At 48.0% G+C, this 17,028-nt stretch overlaps 1 protein-coding gene across 7 annotated transcripts in view; it reads left to right on the top strand.

Moving 5' to 3' along the window:
* The window catches only part of LOC144764028 (uncharacterized), a 1,051,947-nt gene that overhangs the window by 8,379 nt on the left and 1,026,540 nt on the right, over positions 1 to 17,028 (top strand). For all 7 annotated transcript variants that reach the window (XM_078650166.1, XM_078650163.1, XM_078650164.1 and 4 more), the window contains exon 2: positions 1,682 to 1,822. In XM_078650166.1, the coding sequence (XP_078506292.1) occupies positions 1,682 to 1,822 (141 nt within the window). The remainder of the gene's footprint in view (positions 1 to 1,681; positions 1,823 to 17,028) is intronic.

Genomic DNA, 17,028 nt, shown 5'->3' with positions numbered 1-17,028 from the left:
ATCTGAGCACTCCTTTCATTTTTATTCTCCTGCATGTGGGGATGCACTTATGCACCACTGACAGGGCCTGCTAACCTTGGCCCGTCTTTCTTGCTGATGGGTGAGACTGGTGTGATGTGGTTGGTGGGTTCTGTCTTTATGGGTCATTGGAGAGTTGCTTCCATGTGGTAGGCACAGGGTTTGGAGAGTTCTTCTGATCTCCCTAGTGAGAGGATGTCTGCCATCGCCGTCCTGGGATCCTGCAGCACTTTCAACTCTAATGTTGCAGAGGAACAGTCCTGAAGGAATTGTGCTCTGATTTAGTCTTGCACGTTTGGGAGCAAATACGTATTCCCCAGCTCACGGAGCCGAACACAGAACTCATCTACCGATTTGTCCGGATTCTGATGAGGCAGTAGCCATTCGTAATCGGGGTTGGCAAGTGGCTCAAAGTGCATTGTCAATGCTGTTTTGTGGGTGTCATTGGTCAACCACATTCTTGGAGAGCTTAAAGATGGCATCCCCTGAAAGGTGGAGGACCATGGGGTATTGTCTGCCATTTTCAATACCTACGGCTACAGAATGCCTTTTGTCTCACATTCTCCATTTAGCAGCCTGGGAGGACAAGGTGCCAGTCACCACAAAGGGCGCCATGGTAGGGATGAATGCCATGTTGTGAGCCCTTCTTTTCACTGGAGGGTAGTGGTGGGTAATGGAGTGCCAGCACTGTGCGTTGTCACAGCCTGGCTTTGTGTTTTTGCAATGTGGGCCGTGCCACTGATGACATTGAGGGTGGTGGGATTGTCTTAGTGGTGGTGCACTGACAGCTGAGACAGCTGGGGATCCAACGGTTTTATCAGGCTGCTGTCCATCTTCAGGTGGACTGTGGAAGGTTAACTGCTGTGTGCCATTGGGAGCACCAGCTGGGCAGGCCCTACTGATTGGATGATGATATAAGCTGCATCAGCATGAGGTCTTCGCAGACGTGCACCCTCTTTTACTTTTGGCTGAGCTAGCAGCTCCTCACTGCATTTTACTCATTCTAAAGTGGGAGGTGGTGGTGTTTAGGATGTGGTCCAGCCCCGTGGTGGCACTCTGAGGCAGCAGAGCAGTAGGTGGTTAGGGCCAGTGTGGGCAGCTGTTGGAAACTACTTGGTTGTTCCAATGCCGACAGGTAGACTGGAGGCCACTGCATGGCATCTTGGACGAGCTGCAACATGCAGTAGACCGTCCTTGTTTGTGGCTAGTTGTTGTATCCCCTGCAGGGGACCGAATGTGGCAGGCGGTGGGTTAGGCCCTGAAGATGATGCAGCGGCATCCAGGACACATGTACGCAAACAGTGTATGGTCCGGATCTGCCATCAGGGACCTCACAGGCGCATTTATTTGCAAGGCCACCTGGTTTGGGGCTCAAACAACTAATCTGTAATATTGGGGATTCCATTTCGCATACCCCTAGTCTTCCAACATTAACCCCGCCATGTTTGGAACTGTGAATGTCACAGTGATATGTTCCCCACCAAAGCTCCCCATTCAGTGTCTGTTCATTGATAAACCTCGACATATCCCCATCTTTCTATAGCTCTAACTGCTTTCTTTCAGCACACAGGAGGATTCACTGCATGTCGCTTTATGTCGCTTTATGTTGATCTACATCTAGAAATCAAACATGCTAATACTCATCATCTGTTTTTGGTTTCAGCAAAGCCAGGATTGTGCCCACCATACAGCTTCAAATGTTATGGGGAACTCAGTGTTCTCTGCCAAGGTGATGAGGACTGCACCGAGGATGAGAAGTGCTGCAACTTTCGATGTAATGTAAACTGCACAAAACCTGTATTCGGTAAGTTCATTTGGGCAGGAATGATACAATTATATGTATCTATGTGTGCAAAGGTGGTATTTCTATAGCACAATGCTAGCCAAAAGGCTCCACAGGGTCAAAGAAAGTTATAAATTCAGCAAGTGACAGGAGCGGTAGCGATCAGTTAATGTAATGAGGTGCATCTTCAACTATTTCTGAAATTGCTGCACAAATGGCACAATCATAAAGGATATGGAGATGTTGCTCCAGATCCTAGGCGCATAGTACAGGATTGCGGCCTGTGTTTTGTGCCCTTATTAGTCTGCAGTCTGATGGTGTCCTCACTCCAGGCAATCATAGAACCAAAAGAGATGGTGAGCTTGTCTGCAAGATAAAAGGGGATACTAGGTGTGACCACTTTGTAAATGATGTAGTTGGTGTGCCAATATGGAGCCTGGGAGGCCAAGCTGTAGAGTGCTACAACCATCCACATGCAAGAGTACGAGGGCTTGAACAGGAGATCTATCGTAATTTTGTAGGAGAAACAGTTTCACTTTCTTTAGTAGAGTGAGATGGTATAAGGCAGTCTGTGCTTTTTGGCAATGTGTTCCCTGAGGATCAGGCTGCTGTTCAGGGTGAATCAGACTTACTTGGCATTGGTGAAAGTTGGAGCTTGAAACCATCAAGGTACTGTTTCTTGTTTGTTGTTCTTAGCAAATAACACAAATTCTGTCTTAGGTTGAAATTCAGGTAGGCACTGGACCTCCAGGTCTGGATGATATGCACTGGATGTCTGAACGAGAGGAGACTTTCAAGTACCGGTGTGTATCATTGGTATTATGGTGACCCTTGATGCTGTTATCCCTGAGTAGAGCATTAAGAGACTCAGTGTAGCGGTTGAAGATGACAAAGAAGAGTATGGAACCCTGGGGGACTCTGCACATGACAAGAATATTTTGGGACCTGGATGTGCCCATGCGAGCAAGCAGGTGTTGATTAGAAACACAGGAGGAGAACCAGCGAAAGATTTTACGGATGAAACCATTTCATTTTACGAGGGTGGGAAGGTTGACTGTGTCGAAGGCAGCTTTGTGGTCCAGCAATAGGAGGAGGCATGGGTAAACTTCATCTACGGGTGTAGGAGGATATTGTCTACGATGTGGAAGCTAGCAGTCTCAATGCTGCAGCATGATCTGAAGCCAGACTAGTAGTCATGGGATAGATGGTTGCATTGATGTGATCTTGGAGTTGAACATATGCTGCTCTTTCAATAATCTTGTAGGTAGGTGGGTGATGGGCAGATACTTGGCGAGGCTATCAGAGTATAGTTTAGCTTTCTTTAGATGTGTGCCTGTCTTGAGAGATGCTGGAAAGGTTCCTTGAGTGAGGGAGGCACTGACAACTGTGAGTAGGGGTGAACAATTGTAGACAAAAGCTTCTTGGGAGCTGGGTATGGGTGGGTGTACAATCATCAATGCATTTGGAAAATGGAGACAAATTATTTATTTTAGAAGACAATTTTACAGACAGATTGGATGAAAAAACACATTCATTTATCGGGGGTTTTGCAAGAGAAACGTATAAAATGTTTAATTGTATTGGTGCCAGCCAGTGTTGTGCATATGAGAAAAGTATGTGCTTTCAGGGTTGCGTTACCTGAGGGCTCCTCGGCCTAGCAGGCCTTATAGCAGTGCACAGGCCCTCGATGACCATGTGGCTTCTGTGCGTCCCGTGATGTGGGCACCTAGTAGTGAAAGAAAAAAGGTTACATGGAAAATTGAAGCATAAAGAAAAATGACTTTTATATGTATTTGGTAAAACCACAGCACAGAATCATAGATCTGTCCATGCGCTCGTACATCACAGCTATGAAAAAGATGTACTGCAATGTCCTCATGAATGTGTTACATGTGCTTCACATGTGCATAGTTTCATTACTTTAGCACTGATTAGGCACATGCAGGTGAGATCTTAGATTGCGATACCGGGCTTCCCAAGAGAGTAATGCACATGAGGTACAACTCCCTGGTGCTATTCCCATTTAGTGCCTCAAGCTTCGCAACATTTACAGGATAGAGCTTGTAAAATGAGTGGTACAGAACGTGCACCTATGTGTCAATGTTTCTTTCACAGGATGTGTGTGGGAGGAGGAGATATATAGTAAAGAACAATCATCCTGAAGAAAAAATACAGACTCAAAATAAAAGTGCAACATTTATCAAGCCTTCACATAGGCAAAGTACTCTGTGACTACAGCTCAGAGAAGCAGTGACAGGAAACTCGGCGCAAGTGTGCAGCCTGCATGGGGTAGGCTGCCCCTAGGCATTTGAGTTCATGGCCTGCCTGCGGGACACCCCATGTTGCACATTTCCGTAGGCTGCCGCATATATGTATATTCAGTCATTTGAAAAACGCCCAAACTTCGGGCCTCACATCCATTCGGTGCTAAATAACAGAACACGGCACCTCCAAACAGTTTCCTGGAACAGGTTTATTTGTTCATTTCACCAAGTACAGCAGTGAAGTGGCTATATATATACATATATAACACCCTACTGTTAGTGTAGATTTCTATTATAAATGTAAAAATACTAGTAACCACAAAATAGCTTTAGAGAACAAAAATAAATGTGTATAAATACATAAACTATCAGAGCAAATAAATATGGATAGACACTGTTAAAAATGGTTAAAAAATAAATTCCTTTTGAAACCTGGAGCCATGTATGTGTTCACTTACCTGCTTCTTGTTATCATAATTGTCTTAGGTGTATAGGAGTGACTCCACACTGAGTCCTACTGGAAAAAACATTCATTTAATTTCATCATAACCATAATCGTAGGATGTACTCTTCTTCCTCGAAGGATTATTTATTTATTTATTTTTTGATTAATTTAGTTATGTATGCAATTTCATATACCACACATCACACAATGTTTCAGCACTTTCCATAAGAACTAGAATATTGCATAGGAAACATGAATAATAGTAACTGACTTAGGAAGCTACACAGCTGCCATGGTTTCAGATTGCTATGTGTGACATTTTCATAATTTCAGTGTAACTTTGAGTGACATTTCAACAACTATGAGTTACACTTGGGGGTGTGGCTAGCTAGCCACGATGGCGGTCGGCTGCCACTAGAGCTCCGGGTCCGCTTGGGGGCCTGATCCTGTTCAGGGACCCTGTATGAGCTTTGTCACGGGCGGATAAACGGGATATCAAAACCGGAAGTGCCCAGATAAGCAACCCCCTGGAAGGCGGGGGGGGGGTGATCCCCTGCACCGGAGGCCTGCCAGAACACACTGATCAGCTGCCGGAGGAGCTGGGACCCGGCGGAGGGCCCGGGTAGGTGCACCGAGCTGGTCCCGGACAAGGGGGCTGGTAGGAGGACTGGGTGTGCGGCCCCCGCCACCCTGTGAGAAACTACGATTCAGCACAAGGTTGGACACGGATACTCCTCCTGACAAGGATCGGGAGGGACAGCGAGCTGCGCCATATTCTTCTCCCCCCTCCCGACCCGCGGGCCTGCAGACCCGGCCGTGGGGACTGGGACAAAGTGCTCTGGACGACTTTCCCTTAGGCCCGGAGGGGGGGCTCCCCCCTTTTTTTTCTCCCCCCCTCTCTCACGCCAACGGAGTAGAGGTGGGGAGTGCGAGCCTGGCAGCACGGGGACCCACTGACGGTGTAGGCACGTGAGGAGTGCTGACCGGACGGTGGGATTGGGGTCCTGCAACACATAACCCGTGGCCCCGGAATGAGTCGGGGCATGGCTCATTTTACCTCTGGCTGGACTGGATTGTGGTGACCCCTCCTGGCACCGGCTGGCCCGACATTGTGAACAGCAGCCCCCGCTGGTGTCGGCTACGTGGAGGGGACTGAGGAGGGTGCCCTGCGAGCGCAACTGGGGCCCCCCCGGGCTGGTCATTCACTCACCCTGCTGCGAACGGACTTGCCAATTAGAAGTCTAACATGGTGCGTAAGGGGGTGAAGGGATTGGATGGATTGGGAGATCCTGCGACTACACGCATGGCAGGGAATGCTGGGGAAGGACAGACTCCGCTTGGCGCCCCTGCACCGGACTGCTCCGGGGGACAGCAGGCAGACAAACTGGACTTAATACTGCAGGAAATAAGGGACTCCAGGTCGGCAATGGAACAGCAGTTGGGGGCCCTCACGACAAACCTATCACTGCTGAAAGCGGACCATGGCAAACTAGCGGACAAGGTTAAAGACCAGGGACTCGCTATTGGTGACCTCACACCGATGGTGTCCGACCACTCTGCCTCTATCCAACAACTGCAGCAGCAGGTCACCTCCCTCATAGATCGTGTGGAGGACGCGGAGGGTCGTAACCACCGCAACAACATACGCGTCATTGGCCGTCCGGAGCGCTGCGAGGGTGACCGTGCCGCGGACTTCATGGAGCAGTGGTTCAGGGACCATGTTGCCAAGGAGGGGCTAGACCCGTACTTTTGTGTCGAGCGGGCGCACCAGATTCCGACAGGGAGGCCCAGACCGGGCCGCCCACCCCTCCCCCTGATAGACTAAATACTCAATTTCCGGGATAGGGACAGCCTATTACAAAAGGCTCGAGAGAACACCCCTATCCATTACGAGAACCACAGAATATCACTGTACCCGGATTACACCAACGTGGTCCAAAAACAGCGCTCCTCCTATGCTGCGGTGAAGAAACGACTACTAAAGGCCAAGCTAAAATATGCGCTGCTCTTCCCTGGCGTACTGAAGATTGTCCATGACCGAAAAACGCACTTCTTTGAGACCCCTGCGGACGTGGAAGAATGGCTTGAGGTAATGGGCATAGATGGGAGCCAAGATGCCACTCAAGAAACTGCGACCGGTGGCTCGCGAGGCGGCTCTGAACATGAGGAGGGAGGATCGCTGAGGCCGGAGGACAGAACGGGACGGCGCAGCCCATCGCGGAAACAACAGAAGGAGGCCCAGCTAGGGGCATTGGCGATGGTGGGCACATTCCGAGAGGATTCCGGAAAGATTGTAACGGACTCGGATGACAGCACGGTCCACTCTGACTCGGAACATAGTGTGGTTCTGTTTCCTACTGTAACGCCCAGAGCAGCAGATGACATGCTGGACAATTGAGGAAGAGGAAGACCCCACTTAAAGCAGATTGTCTGGACTACACCAACCGATATCCTTTATGTTGTATATACTGTTGGAGGCTCCATTTACCCTCCCCTGCTAGTGAGCATGGATGGACGGCTCGGAAGTGTGATTTCTACCTGATTATATGATGGGTGGGAATTGTTGCTGCCCCTTGTTTGGGCGGGGAGGGGGCGGGGAGCGCGATACTGAGGTGTAGTCGGATCCAGATGGGCTCATTGAATTATAGAGAGGTAAGGCCTAAATACATAGATTATTGGTATTATCCTACAATAGAGCCCCCGAGGCAGGATGCCGTTGACCCAGTGGCACCCGGGAGCGACAGATCAGATGACCGAAATGGTGCCTAGCCACCCCCCCATTGGCGCAGGCACTGGAGATAGGACCCTTTTGTTCTCTGTTATCATGTTAGGCTCAGCAAGGTTGTATTGTTGCGCCAAGTTTGTTCTGTTCTTGAAGGGGAGTTCAGGGTATGTAGTCTCCTGGTCGGTAGGTATGGGGAATTGTGCTACTGAAATGCTGATCCACTCACACTCACTTACGGGTGATCATGGCTAATATCGTGGGGACTTACCGTTTCACAACATGGAATGTGCGCGGGCTGGGGGCCATACAGAAACGTCATAGGATCCACTCCTTCTTGCTTAGACACCATACCCAGATTGCATTCCTCCAAGAGTCCCACCTTATAGCGTCAGAGGCCCAGAAACTACGGAAAAAGTGGAGAGGAACCATCTATTCCACGACTTGGCATTTTTTAGGGGGGCGACCATCTGGATTAGACATGGGACACCATTCGTAGAAATAGAAAAGAAGGTGGACGATCAAGGGACGTATGTCCTAGTGAAGGGCACCTTGGATGGTGAATTGATAGTGCTGGGCTGTATCTATGCCCCAAATTTCGATCAAGATAAGTTTTTACAAGTGGTGGGTATGGTGCTTGCGGATTGGACTAGCATTCCCTGGGTCCTGGGAGGGGACTGGAATATGGTACTGGACCTGGATCTGGATAGATCACACCCTCCCCTACAAATAGCTGGGGCTTCCCGTCTGTCTGAGGTGTTCAGGACGTTGTCAGAAGGCTGGGGGCTTGCAGACGCGTGGCGGATATTGAACCCTGACCTTAAAGAATACTCCTACTATTCCCACATACATAATCTACACACTAGAATTGACCGGTTCATTTGTTCACGATCACTAGTACACACGGTGGGAACCCCAGAGTACCTGGCCAAGACCTTTTCAGATCACAGACCCCATACGCTCAGCCTCCTTTGGGGCAGAGTGCCGACCCCGGTGCCTACTTGGAGGATCAATCCTCTCCTCCTGGAGGATGCCCCCTTTAGGGCAACACTGTCAGATACTCTGAATACGTATTTTACGGACAACTGGGACACCGCTTCCTCAAATTTAGTGGTGTGGGACGCCATGAAGGTAGTAGTAAGAGGAGCAGCCATAGGTCGACTGGTGGGAGTGGGACAGGAAGTCCACAAAAAATTATGCGAAGTGGAAGACCGTTTAAAGAGACTTGAGAGGGAGGCAAGTGTGGACCCGGAGAAAAAGGGGGAGATGCAGGCGGGTAATATTGAACATGCAGAAATACTGGAAACACTCAGGAACATTGATTACAAGGAATACCTACGTCGCCAACATGCTGAGGCTGACAGATCGGGCACTCTGTTGGCCCGCTTGATACGTGACCAACCTGAAACTCCGGTGATAACACGGATTATCGATAGTGCGGGTAACCTGGTCCGGTCACAATCTGGGATTAATAGAGCGTTCCACGACCACCTGAGAGCACTTTATGCTTCACTAGGTCGTGAGGACCCGGAAAGGGTGTCTGAGTTTTTGCAGGACCTCCCCTTCCCGACGCTGTCTGAGGATGTGCGAAAGGAACTGGAGGGGCCAATAACACAGCAGGAAATACGTGTGGCCATCAGGTCTCTAAACCGCAACAAGACACCGGGCTTAGACAAGCTTCCGGTGGAATTTTATTCAGTATATGCGGATACCTTAGTACCGGTCCTGGAAAAGATATAGAAGACTGCGTTTGAGGACGGACATTTACCTGCGTCGACGATGCAGGCTCTAGACACGTCAATACCTAAACCTGGGAGGGATGCTGAGGATATGGGAAACTACAGGCCTCTGTCTATGCTTCCCACGGTGTATAAGATTCTCAGCAAAATAATAGCCTTACGTATACAGTCACACCTTTCCACCCTGGTGCATCGAGACCAATGCGGGTTTCTCCCGGGAAGGAGTACGTCTTTGAACACGAGGCGGCTGCATGCAATTATGACAACTACGTCACAAGACTATCCCCAGGCGGGCTGTATAGCTCTGGACCTAAAACAAGCGTTCGACTCTCTGTCATGGGCGTTTATGTTTGCTGTCCTAGAACGGTTCGGTTTTCCGGCTCCCCTACTACAGTGGATCAGATTATTATACACGGATCCTACAGCCAGGGCGCGAACGGGTAGACATGTATCTGATAGTTACCCGGTGCATAGGGGCCCCAGACAATGCTGCCCCCTTTCCCCGCTCCTATTTGTACTTGCCCTAGAGCCCCTGGCCATAGCTCTACGAGCGCATGGAATTCAGATGGGCATCTCGGTCAGAGGCATACATAATTTAATATCTATACATGCGGATGATATTTTATTGTATCTTAAAGACCTAGAGGCAGATCACGCGGTACTCTATGAAATATTTAACCGATTCGAAGAGTTATCCGGCTTGGCTATCAACCCTGCAAAGTCGAACGGCTTCTATTTCTGGGACGCGCAACACCCTGTCTCCATAAGCTTTGAAAGGTACCGCATACCAGTGTCCCAGACCATGTTTAAATACCTGGGAATACAGGTATACAGAACACCTGAGGATACCTTAGATGACAATCTTAGGCGAGCTATAACACGCCTCAGGAGCAGTGTGGGTTTCTGGACATCCTTGCCACTGTCTGTTATGGGGAGAGTCGCAATTTCTAAGCTGGTCAAACAAATACACACGTGTGCACACAAAACAAATACTAAAAGTACTAAGGATTTTGGGGCCAGATGTATGACCATTTAATTTAGCGCCTCACAATTGGCGACACATTGCGAGTGGCAAATTGGGAGTCGCTAAATGAAGTGTACAACAGTGTGTTTAACACTGTTTGGGATTCCCAATGGGGTCGCAAATTGCGAGGTTCATTAATATTAATGAGCCTCTCGCAATTTTCAAGCCCATTGGGAATGCCAGCCCTCCCAGGGATGGTGTCCTGCTGGGCTCTGCAGGCCACCATGTCTCGGACTGCTTTTAAATGAAGCAGTTTAAAAAAAAAATGCAGCCTGTTTAGCATGCATTAAAAAAAAAAAAGAAAATGAAACGTTTTCGTTTCATTTTCTAAGGGCAGGCAGAGTTCCCTGGGACCACTGCCTGCCCTTAAAAAATAATTTTGCATGCATTTACAAAGGGGAAGAGGTCCCCTGGGGACCCCTTCCCATTTGCGAATGCATTACCATCTACTTGAAGTAGGTGGTAATTGCGACTGGTTTGCGACCGCAAAACATTTGTACATGATTTTGAGATTCCCTATTTGGAAGGGAATGCCCCTTCCAAATAGCAAGTTGCAAAACCTATTTAGCGAGTCGCAAACAAATTGCGACTCGCGAAATAGGCTATGTACATGGCTCAATAGGTTTTTGTATGCATAAACGGGTTCGCGAACCCGTTCGCGCATATAAAAACAGATCGTACATCTGGCGCTTAGTATTTTATATTGAAGTAATAGCCCCTCTGTCACATGTATTTCATTTGTTTTATAGCATCTCTCATACCATTGTAGGATGTCAGAGCACTTTACATCACACACATATAGAGACATTGAATCATACATGTAAATCAGTGTGTATATAAAATGTTTAAAGAGTGCCCGGTCTGGAAAAGCACAAACTCAGGACTCAGAACATAACACAGTGGCTAGCACTGACTTTAACATTAAAAATGTATTTCCACCCAAATAACTCTTTTTAGCAGCATCAGGATAATGAATACCTGGGAAAAAATATAAGTTACTAACTGGTACCATGCAGTTTGCAAGCAGCTCTTTGGACAGTTTATAGGTCCCTCTGCTAGAATACGATTGTCACTTATGAAGTACACAGTAACAAAATAATCTCCGTGACAAAAGCAGTAACCACGAACCTATGCACATAAAATACTGCTTTTTAAGATGCATGATACACGTTCTTTGCAGTAGGAACATTAACCCTCTGTGCTACATTAGTTCAATCAAAGCTGTTACTGAACAAAACTCTCCTCAGCTCCAGCAGGTACATTAATCACTTGCATTCTCTTGACACTTTTATTGTTGCTGGAAAGCTGCTAATTAGACAAGAAATGTTTCTGTGCTTTTAAAACTGCTGCCTACGGACCCCCTGGGAATGTGTCACGGACCCCTGGGGGTCCGCGGACCACAGTTTGGGAACCACTGTGCTAGAGAATGCTATCTGCAGTTTCCTTATGTTGGAACTGGGGTCACCAGTCCCCTAGGGTAGCATGGCACGAGCGGGTAGGCATCCGAAAGCACATGTGTTAAGCGATCATGCAGCACACACTCACACTGAGACAGAAACCTGGGCACGCAATAAATGACTCCACTCCAGAGCTTGTATAAAAACAAGTGATTTGTATTAAGATAAATAATCAGATAGATAGAGCAGGATCAGGGAAATCATAAATTCATTTAAAATACATGTGTCTCAAGACTTGCAATCAATATTGGATGAATAAATATCCGTTCTGCAATAAATATTAAATATTGGATCAATAAATAGTTAAATACATTTTTAGTGGGACACAGGCCCGACCTACGCCTTGCTTCTTGGTCAGTACCTGAAAGGAATACATCTCAAAGTCATAAGAACAACACTGCATTAAGCATCAATATCCATTTCCTCAGGTAAACAAAGGGACAGTTCCATAACAGAAACATCTCCCCGCTGTAGGAATAAACAATTCGTTAAGTGTAGTTCAAACATTTCCTTAAATATGAAACATTTCATTTGCCACAAAAGTATGTGGACGTAACTCTCCTCCTGTAATAGGAATTAAACATTTCATTAAGAATAATTATTCCATATAACAAGGTTGGGCATCTCTTTGGGAGAACTTCTCATTGGGCCCAGCTAACCATTGCATTAGCCAGCACTAACTAGGAGAAAACATTGCAATCTAGGTAACCATCCCCTTGTGCAGGTTTAACTGTATCAGGGCTACACCAACATTCCATCAGGGAAGTAGATATCCCTACATTGAGCAGGTGTAAGTAGATCTCTGTTATAGCAGGGGTATGAGACCCTTCCCTGGGCAGGAGTAAACATTGCCTCAAATGAGGTCAACACCTTTCATTAGGCATAAAGTATTTCTTTAGGCATCACACACCATCCTATTACCTGATGCCTGAACAGGCAGGGCCTTCCCCCCTATTAATCAGGAGCTTACAGGTAAAACATGTCCTGCAATAGAGATAATCAGTTTAGCAGAAGTAAAACACTTCACTGAGGGTAAAACATTTCATTAACCATTTCCTTAGGCAGGAATGAAACTCCTATGGAAGGAATAAAAACACGCCACTGCGGATAAAACATCTCATTAGGCAGTGTAACTATATCCTTATAGCATTAACGTTCCCCTACTCAGCAATCAACAGTTAACAACTCTTCAAGGCAGAGATAACCATTTTTAACAGGCAAGCCTGATGACTTGGTTTATGCATGTAAAGCCTTTTAGTAAATGTAAACATTTCTTTAAAGCAAGTAGCACCTCACTCCATAACTGTGGGCATGTGCTCCACCTTTCAACCAACATGAATAAATGTTTCATTAGTCAGCAGACACAGTTCATTATGCAGCTGTTGGCGTTTCCACCCCCAGGCCAGGATCAACATTCTAATTCCTACATTAAGCAGGCATAAACCTCTCAGCACCCAAGAGTAATCCTGTAAATAAGTAGAGGTTATAACACTGGGGCAGCGGTGTAATAAAACTTCTATAGTTCAGAATAATCCTGGTTCCAAGCAGGAATAACCACTTCAAAACTCTTCCCCAATCATAGGTAACATCCCCCTAATCAGGAGTAAACATTACAGGGAAGGAATCAGGCATAGGCATTTCATTAAGTAACTTATAAATAGAACATTACTCATTGCTAGAGAGCAACATCTCATTAAGCAAGCACAGGCCTTGCTTTAGACTAGTAAAACATTTCTGTTAATTAAGGTGAACATTTCAATAAGCAATTCAGTAAAGCATTCTCAATGAGCATTTTACTATGCCTTGGACTCCCCTATGCAGGGCTAAGCCATCGCAGGTGAACTCAGTATGTCTTTAGGCCTACGCCGGAACCAGGGCCCAAACAGTTAATGAATGGCAAGCCTGTCCTCAGCCATAAACAGTAACTTAATGGCCTCCACGTCACTAGAGGCACATAGGGGCCAACAGGTGAGCACTTAAGGTCAAAAATACAGCGTTTCTCTGGGGCCTACAAGAGAGCGCTTGGAGGCACAATTACAGCGCTTCTATGGGACATTCAAGAAAGCGCTTGGAGTGAAATTACAGCGCTTCCCTGGGCACTACCTCAGTTCCTCACATGACAGCGCTTGGCCACAGGCAATGCTGGGGACAGCGCTTCAGCAGGCAATCAGGTTTAGATAATAGCACCCTGCAGGTACAGCACTTCACAAGGCAGCAACCCCCTTCAGTACCTCAGCACTCTTCACAGGGACAGCAAAGGAGCGTTGGGGGAGCAGGGAGTCAGCGCTTCAGAAGGCAGCAACTTCTAGAGCCACAGAAGTTCTTGGTGACACAGCGCTTCAGGGGGATAGCGCTTTTCAGGATTCACAGCGCTACGATATAGCAGGCAATTCACAGCAGAGGTAGCGCTCGGCAGACAGTTCATTCCAGGTAGCGCTGCTGAAGGGCACCACAGAATATAGCGCTTCAGGCAGGAATCACGCCCAGGATTCTAGCGCTTCACAGACAGCAGGGTGCAGGGCTATAGCGCTTTGGCCCACACGAGGTGGGGGCAAGACCAGCAGGTCTAATAACATTCAGTTCAGGGTGCTGCAGTTCAGGCAAATATAGCGCTTCAGAAGGCAGCAACCCCCTCCATTACTTCAGCGCTCTTCACAGGGTCAGCAAGGGCAGCGCTAGATATACAGGACAGGTGACACCCCAGTAGCAGGTTAGGAAGGGAGACCCCAGGTGACATCAGGAAACGCAGGGTCAGTACCGCGCCAATACCTGTTTGCTTCTTCAAAAGTCCTGTGATGATTTAATTTCTTCTTAGCGCTTTAGGTTTCTTGCGCCCTTGTAAATAGAGGCTTAGTTTCTTGTTGGCGTAATGTTTCTTGCGCCCTTGTAAATAGAAGCTTAGTTTCTTGTTGGCGTGATGTTTCTTGCGCCCTTTGGTTTCTTGTTTCCTTGAAGGGGGTTAAGTTGGTGGCTGGTGTTAAATCTCCTCAGCCAATCCCCTCAAGTGGTCCCTGGGGGTTCCCTGCCGCGGGGTTAGGTCAGTGGGGGGGGGTACAGGATGCCTCAATACTTGTAAAGCAGCACTCTAGGCCCTGTCATTTCCAGCATCATAAGACCCTGCCCTGACCCCCACTGCCTATCCTCCTGCGTAGGTACTTCCCCAGGTCTCCCCTTAGTCCCTCTGACAGGAAAGTTTACCTTCCTTTCCTTATACAGTGCCAGTTGGCAGTGGCAGTTGGTGTCACCTCACCTGTTCCAGAAGGTTCCAGGGGGTTCTAGGAGGTTCCACCATTCTACCTGTGGGCAGGCTGGCAGGCTAAGTTGATACATTGTTTGGAGGGTTCCAGCCAGGCCCTAGCCACTAGAATGCGCCCACTAAACCCCGCTGCAGCAGCAGTGGTCAGTGGCAGCCATGTTAGGGGTATAAGACACCTGCATCTTAACATCAGTTTCACAGTACACAGGGCTTTCCTCACTACACAAGGCCTATACATTGTTGTTACCATGAGGGCATTCTGATTTAAAAGGGAAATAAAAAGGCGAAAATTTTTGGGGAAAGGGCCAAGTCTCACACCTTACCTTTGAATTTCCTCAGGCCTCCCAATTAATCCGGATTGTTTTTCATGGGCAGTACCTCTGTGTGCCAGTATGTGGCACCGATCAGCTCTGCACAACGCGGCGGCCTCATCAGCTACCAGTTTTGGACAGGATTTTTGTGACATTTTGTAGACCTTTTTTGAGTTTTTTTCCTCCTTGTGTTTCAAAGGTGGCATGGAGGGAGACAGGTTTTAAATCCTGTGGAGCCTGTCAATTCATCATGTAAGTGGTTGACCCGCACCTCACATGTTTCTGGTGTCTGGAGCGCGACCACGACTCCAAGTCATGCTCCCGCTACCGGGCCATGTCGAAAAAGACTTTTAGTGAGCGGTCCCTGAAGCTGTTAGCGGCCAGGCATGAAGTAGCGGAAGACTGGTTCTCTTCCAGGGGATCCTCATCAATAGTCATAAGCATTAGAATATTCCCGCCCATGCGCGGGACCCCGGAAACAATATATTATATGTGCCCCACATATATATAGACATATATATATAAATATATATATATATAAAAATAAGCAATTGCAGCCAAATAAAACAACAGAGCTGTAATATGCTGTGAAGAATTTCCACCATACAGTGTATTTTGCATTAGAAACATGAGAAACAACACCAATGCTTGTTTAGAAACTGTTTTAATGCTTAAAAAACAGTAGAAATTCTCATAACACACTGTAAACATATACAGCTCCCAGGCTGCATTGCAAATCCCCAGTCTAAAAAGACTGAAAAGCTAACCTGTAGCTGAATGCACTAAAACTGACGCTGTGCCTTTAAGGCACCTCTGCCCCTAGCTTCCCATCATGCCTCAGGGGTTACAGTTAGGTCAGTTGTTCTTTCCGGCTCCTTCAGGAAGGACCCTGGATACTCAGCTCCACATTTTTTCTGCCTTTTTCAGTCAGAAAATCTTCAAAAGAACAATTTTTTGATTTACTTTGACTTTTCACATCAGAGTCAAGTAAATAACTGCTTAGCAGTCAATTTTTTGTGAGGTTTTCCTGTGAGGATGCCCTCATTATTTGATGATTGCCCTTCTTGTGGCCACAAGAAGGCAAAAACGGACTCTCATGAGGTCTGTATTTTATGCTTGCCAGAGGATCATGATCCTAAAGACTGTTCCCATTGTAAAACTCTGTCTGACAGAACTCTTAAAGACAGAGAGAGGAACAGGCTCTATGGTCTGGCCCAGAGATCCATGAGAGGAAGATCTACAGAGAGGAAGAGTTCAAAGAGACCCAGAACTCCCTCCAAAGGCAAGTCAGAGCGTCCATCAACCTCAGCACCGGGCTCGGCGCTGAAAAAACGACATCTGATGGACGGTTCGAGAGAAAAAGCTCAGTCGACGTCGAGATCGGCGTCGATGAGGAAATCGTCGTCGAAAAGAAGTTCGCCGTCGTCGAAGAAAGCTCCGCCGTCGTCAACTAGGCGACGATCGGCGTCGAGAGAAGCCACGAGATCGCCGTCGACGAGAAGATCGACGTCAAGACATAAGTCAACTCCGCCGCCGTCAACCAGGCGACGGTCGGCGTCGAGAGACAGATCACACTCGCCGTCGTCTCGACGTCGACAGGCTTCGAAGAGTGTGACACCTCCGCCGACGTCTCCACGGAGGCGCTCGGCGTCGAGGAGCAAGAGCCCCCTCGGACGATCGTCGTCGAGGAAGGGATCATCGAAGGCACGTCGGCGCTCGACGTCGAGGACGTCCGATCCTCCGCCGTCGCCACATGCCAGGTCGACATCAAGGGCATAGTCGACGACAGGGCATTGTCGATTGCCATCTCCGTCGCCGACAGATCAACGTCGGTCGACGTCGAGAGCTCCGTCGACGGCAGGGCAACGCCGGTCGACGTCGAGACCTTCGTCGACGGCAGGGCAACGCCGTTCGACGTCGAGACCTTCGTCGACGGCAGGACAACGCCGTTCGACGTCGAGGGAGAAGACTACACCGTCGGCGCATCATCGCCGATCGACGTCGAGGGA

Source organism: Lissotriton helveticus, chromosome 6 (genome assembly GCF_964261635.1).
Source record: "Lissotriton helveticus chromosome 6, aLisHel1.1, whole genome shotgun sequence".
Classification (NCBI taxonomy): Eukaryota; Metazoa; Chordata; class Amphibia; order Caudata; family Salamandridae; genus Lissotriton; species Lissotriton helveticus.
This window is presented reverse-complemented; position numbering and strand designations above follow the sequence as displayed.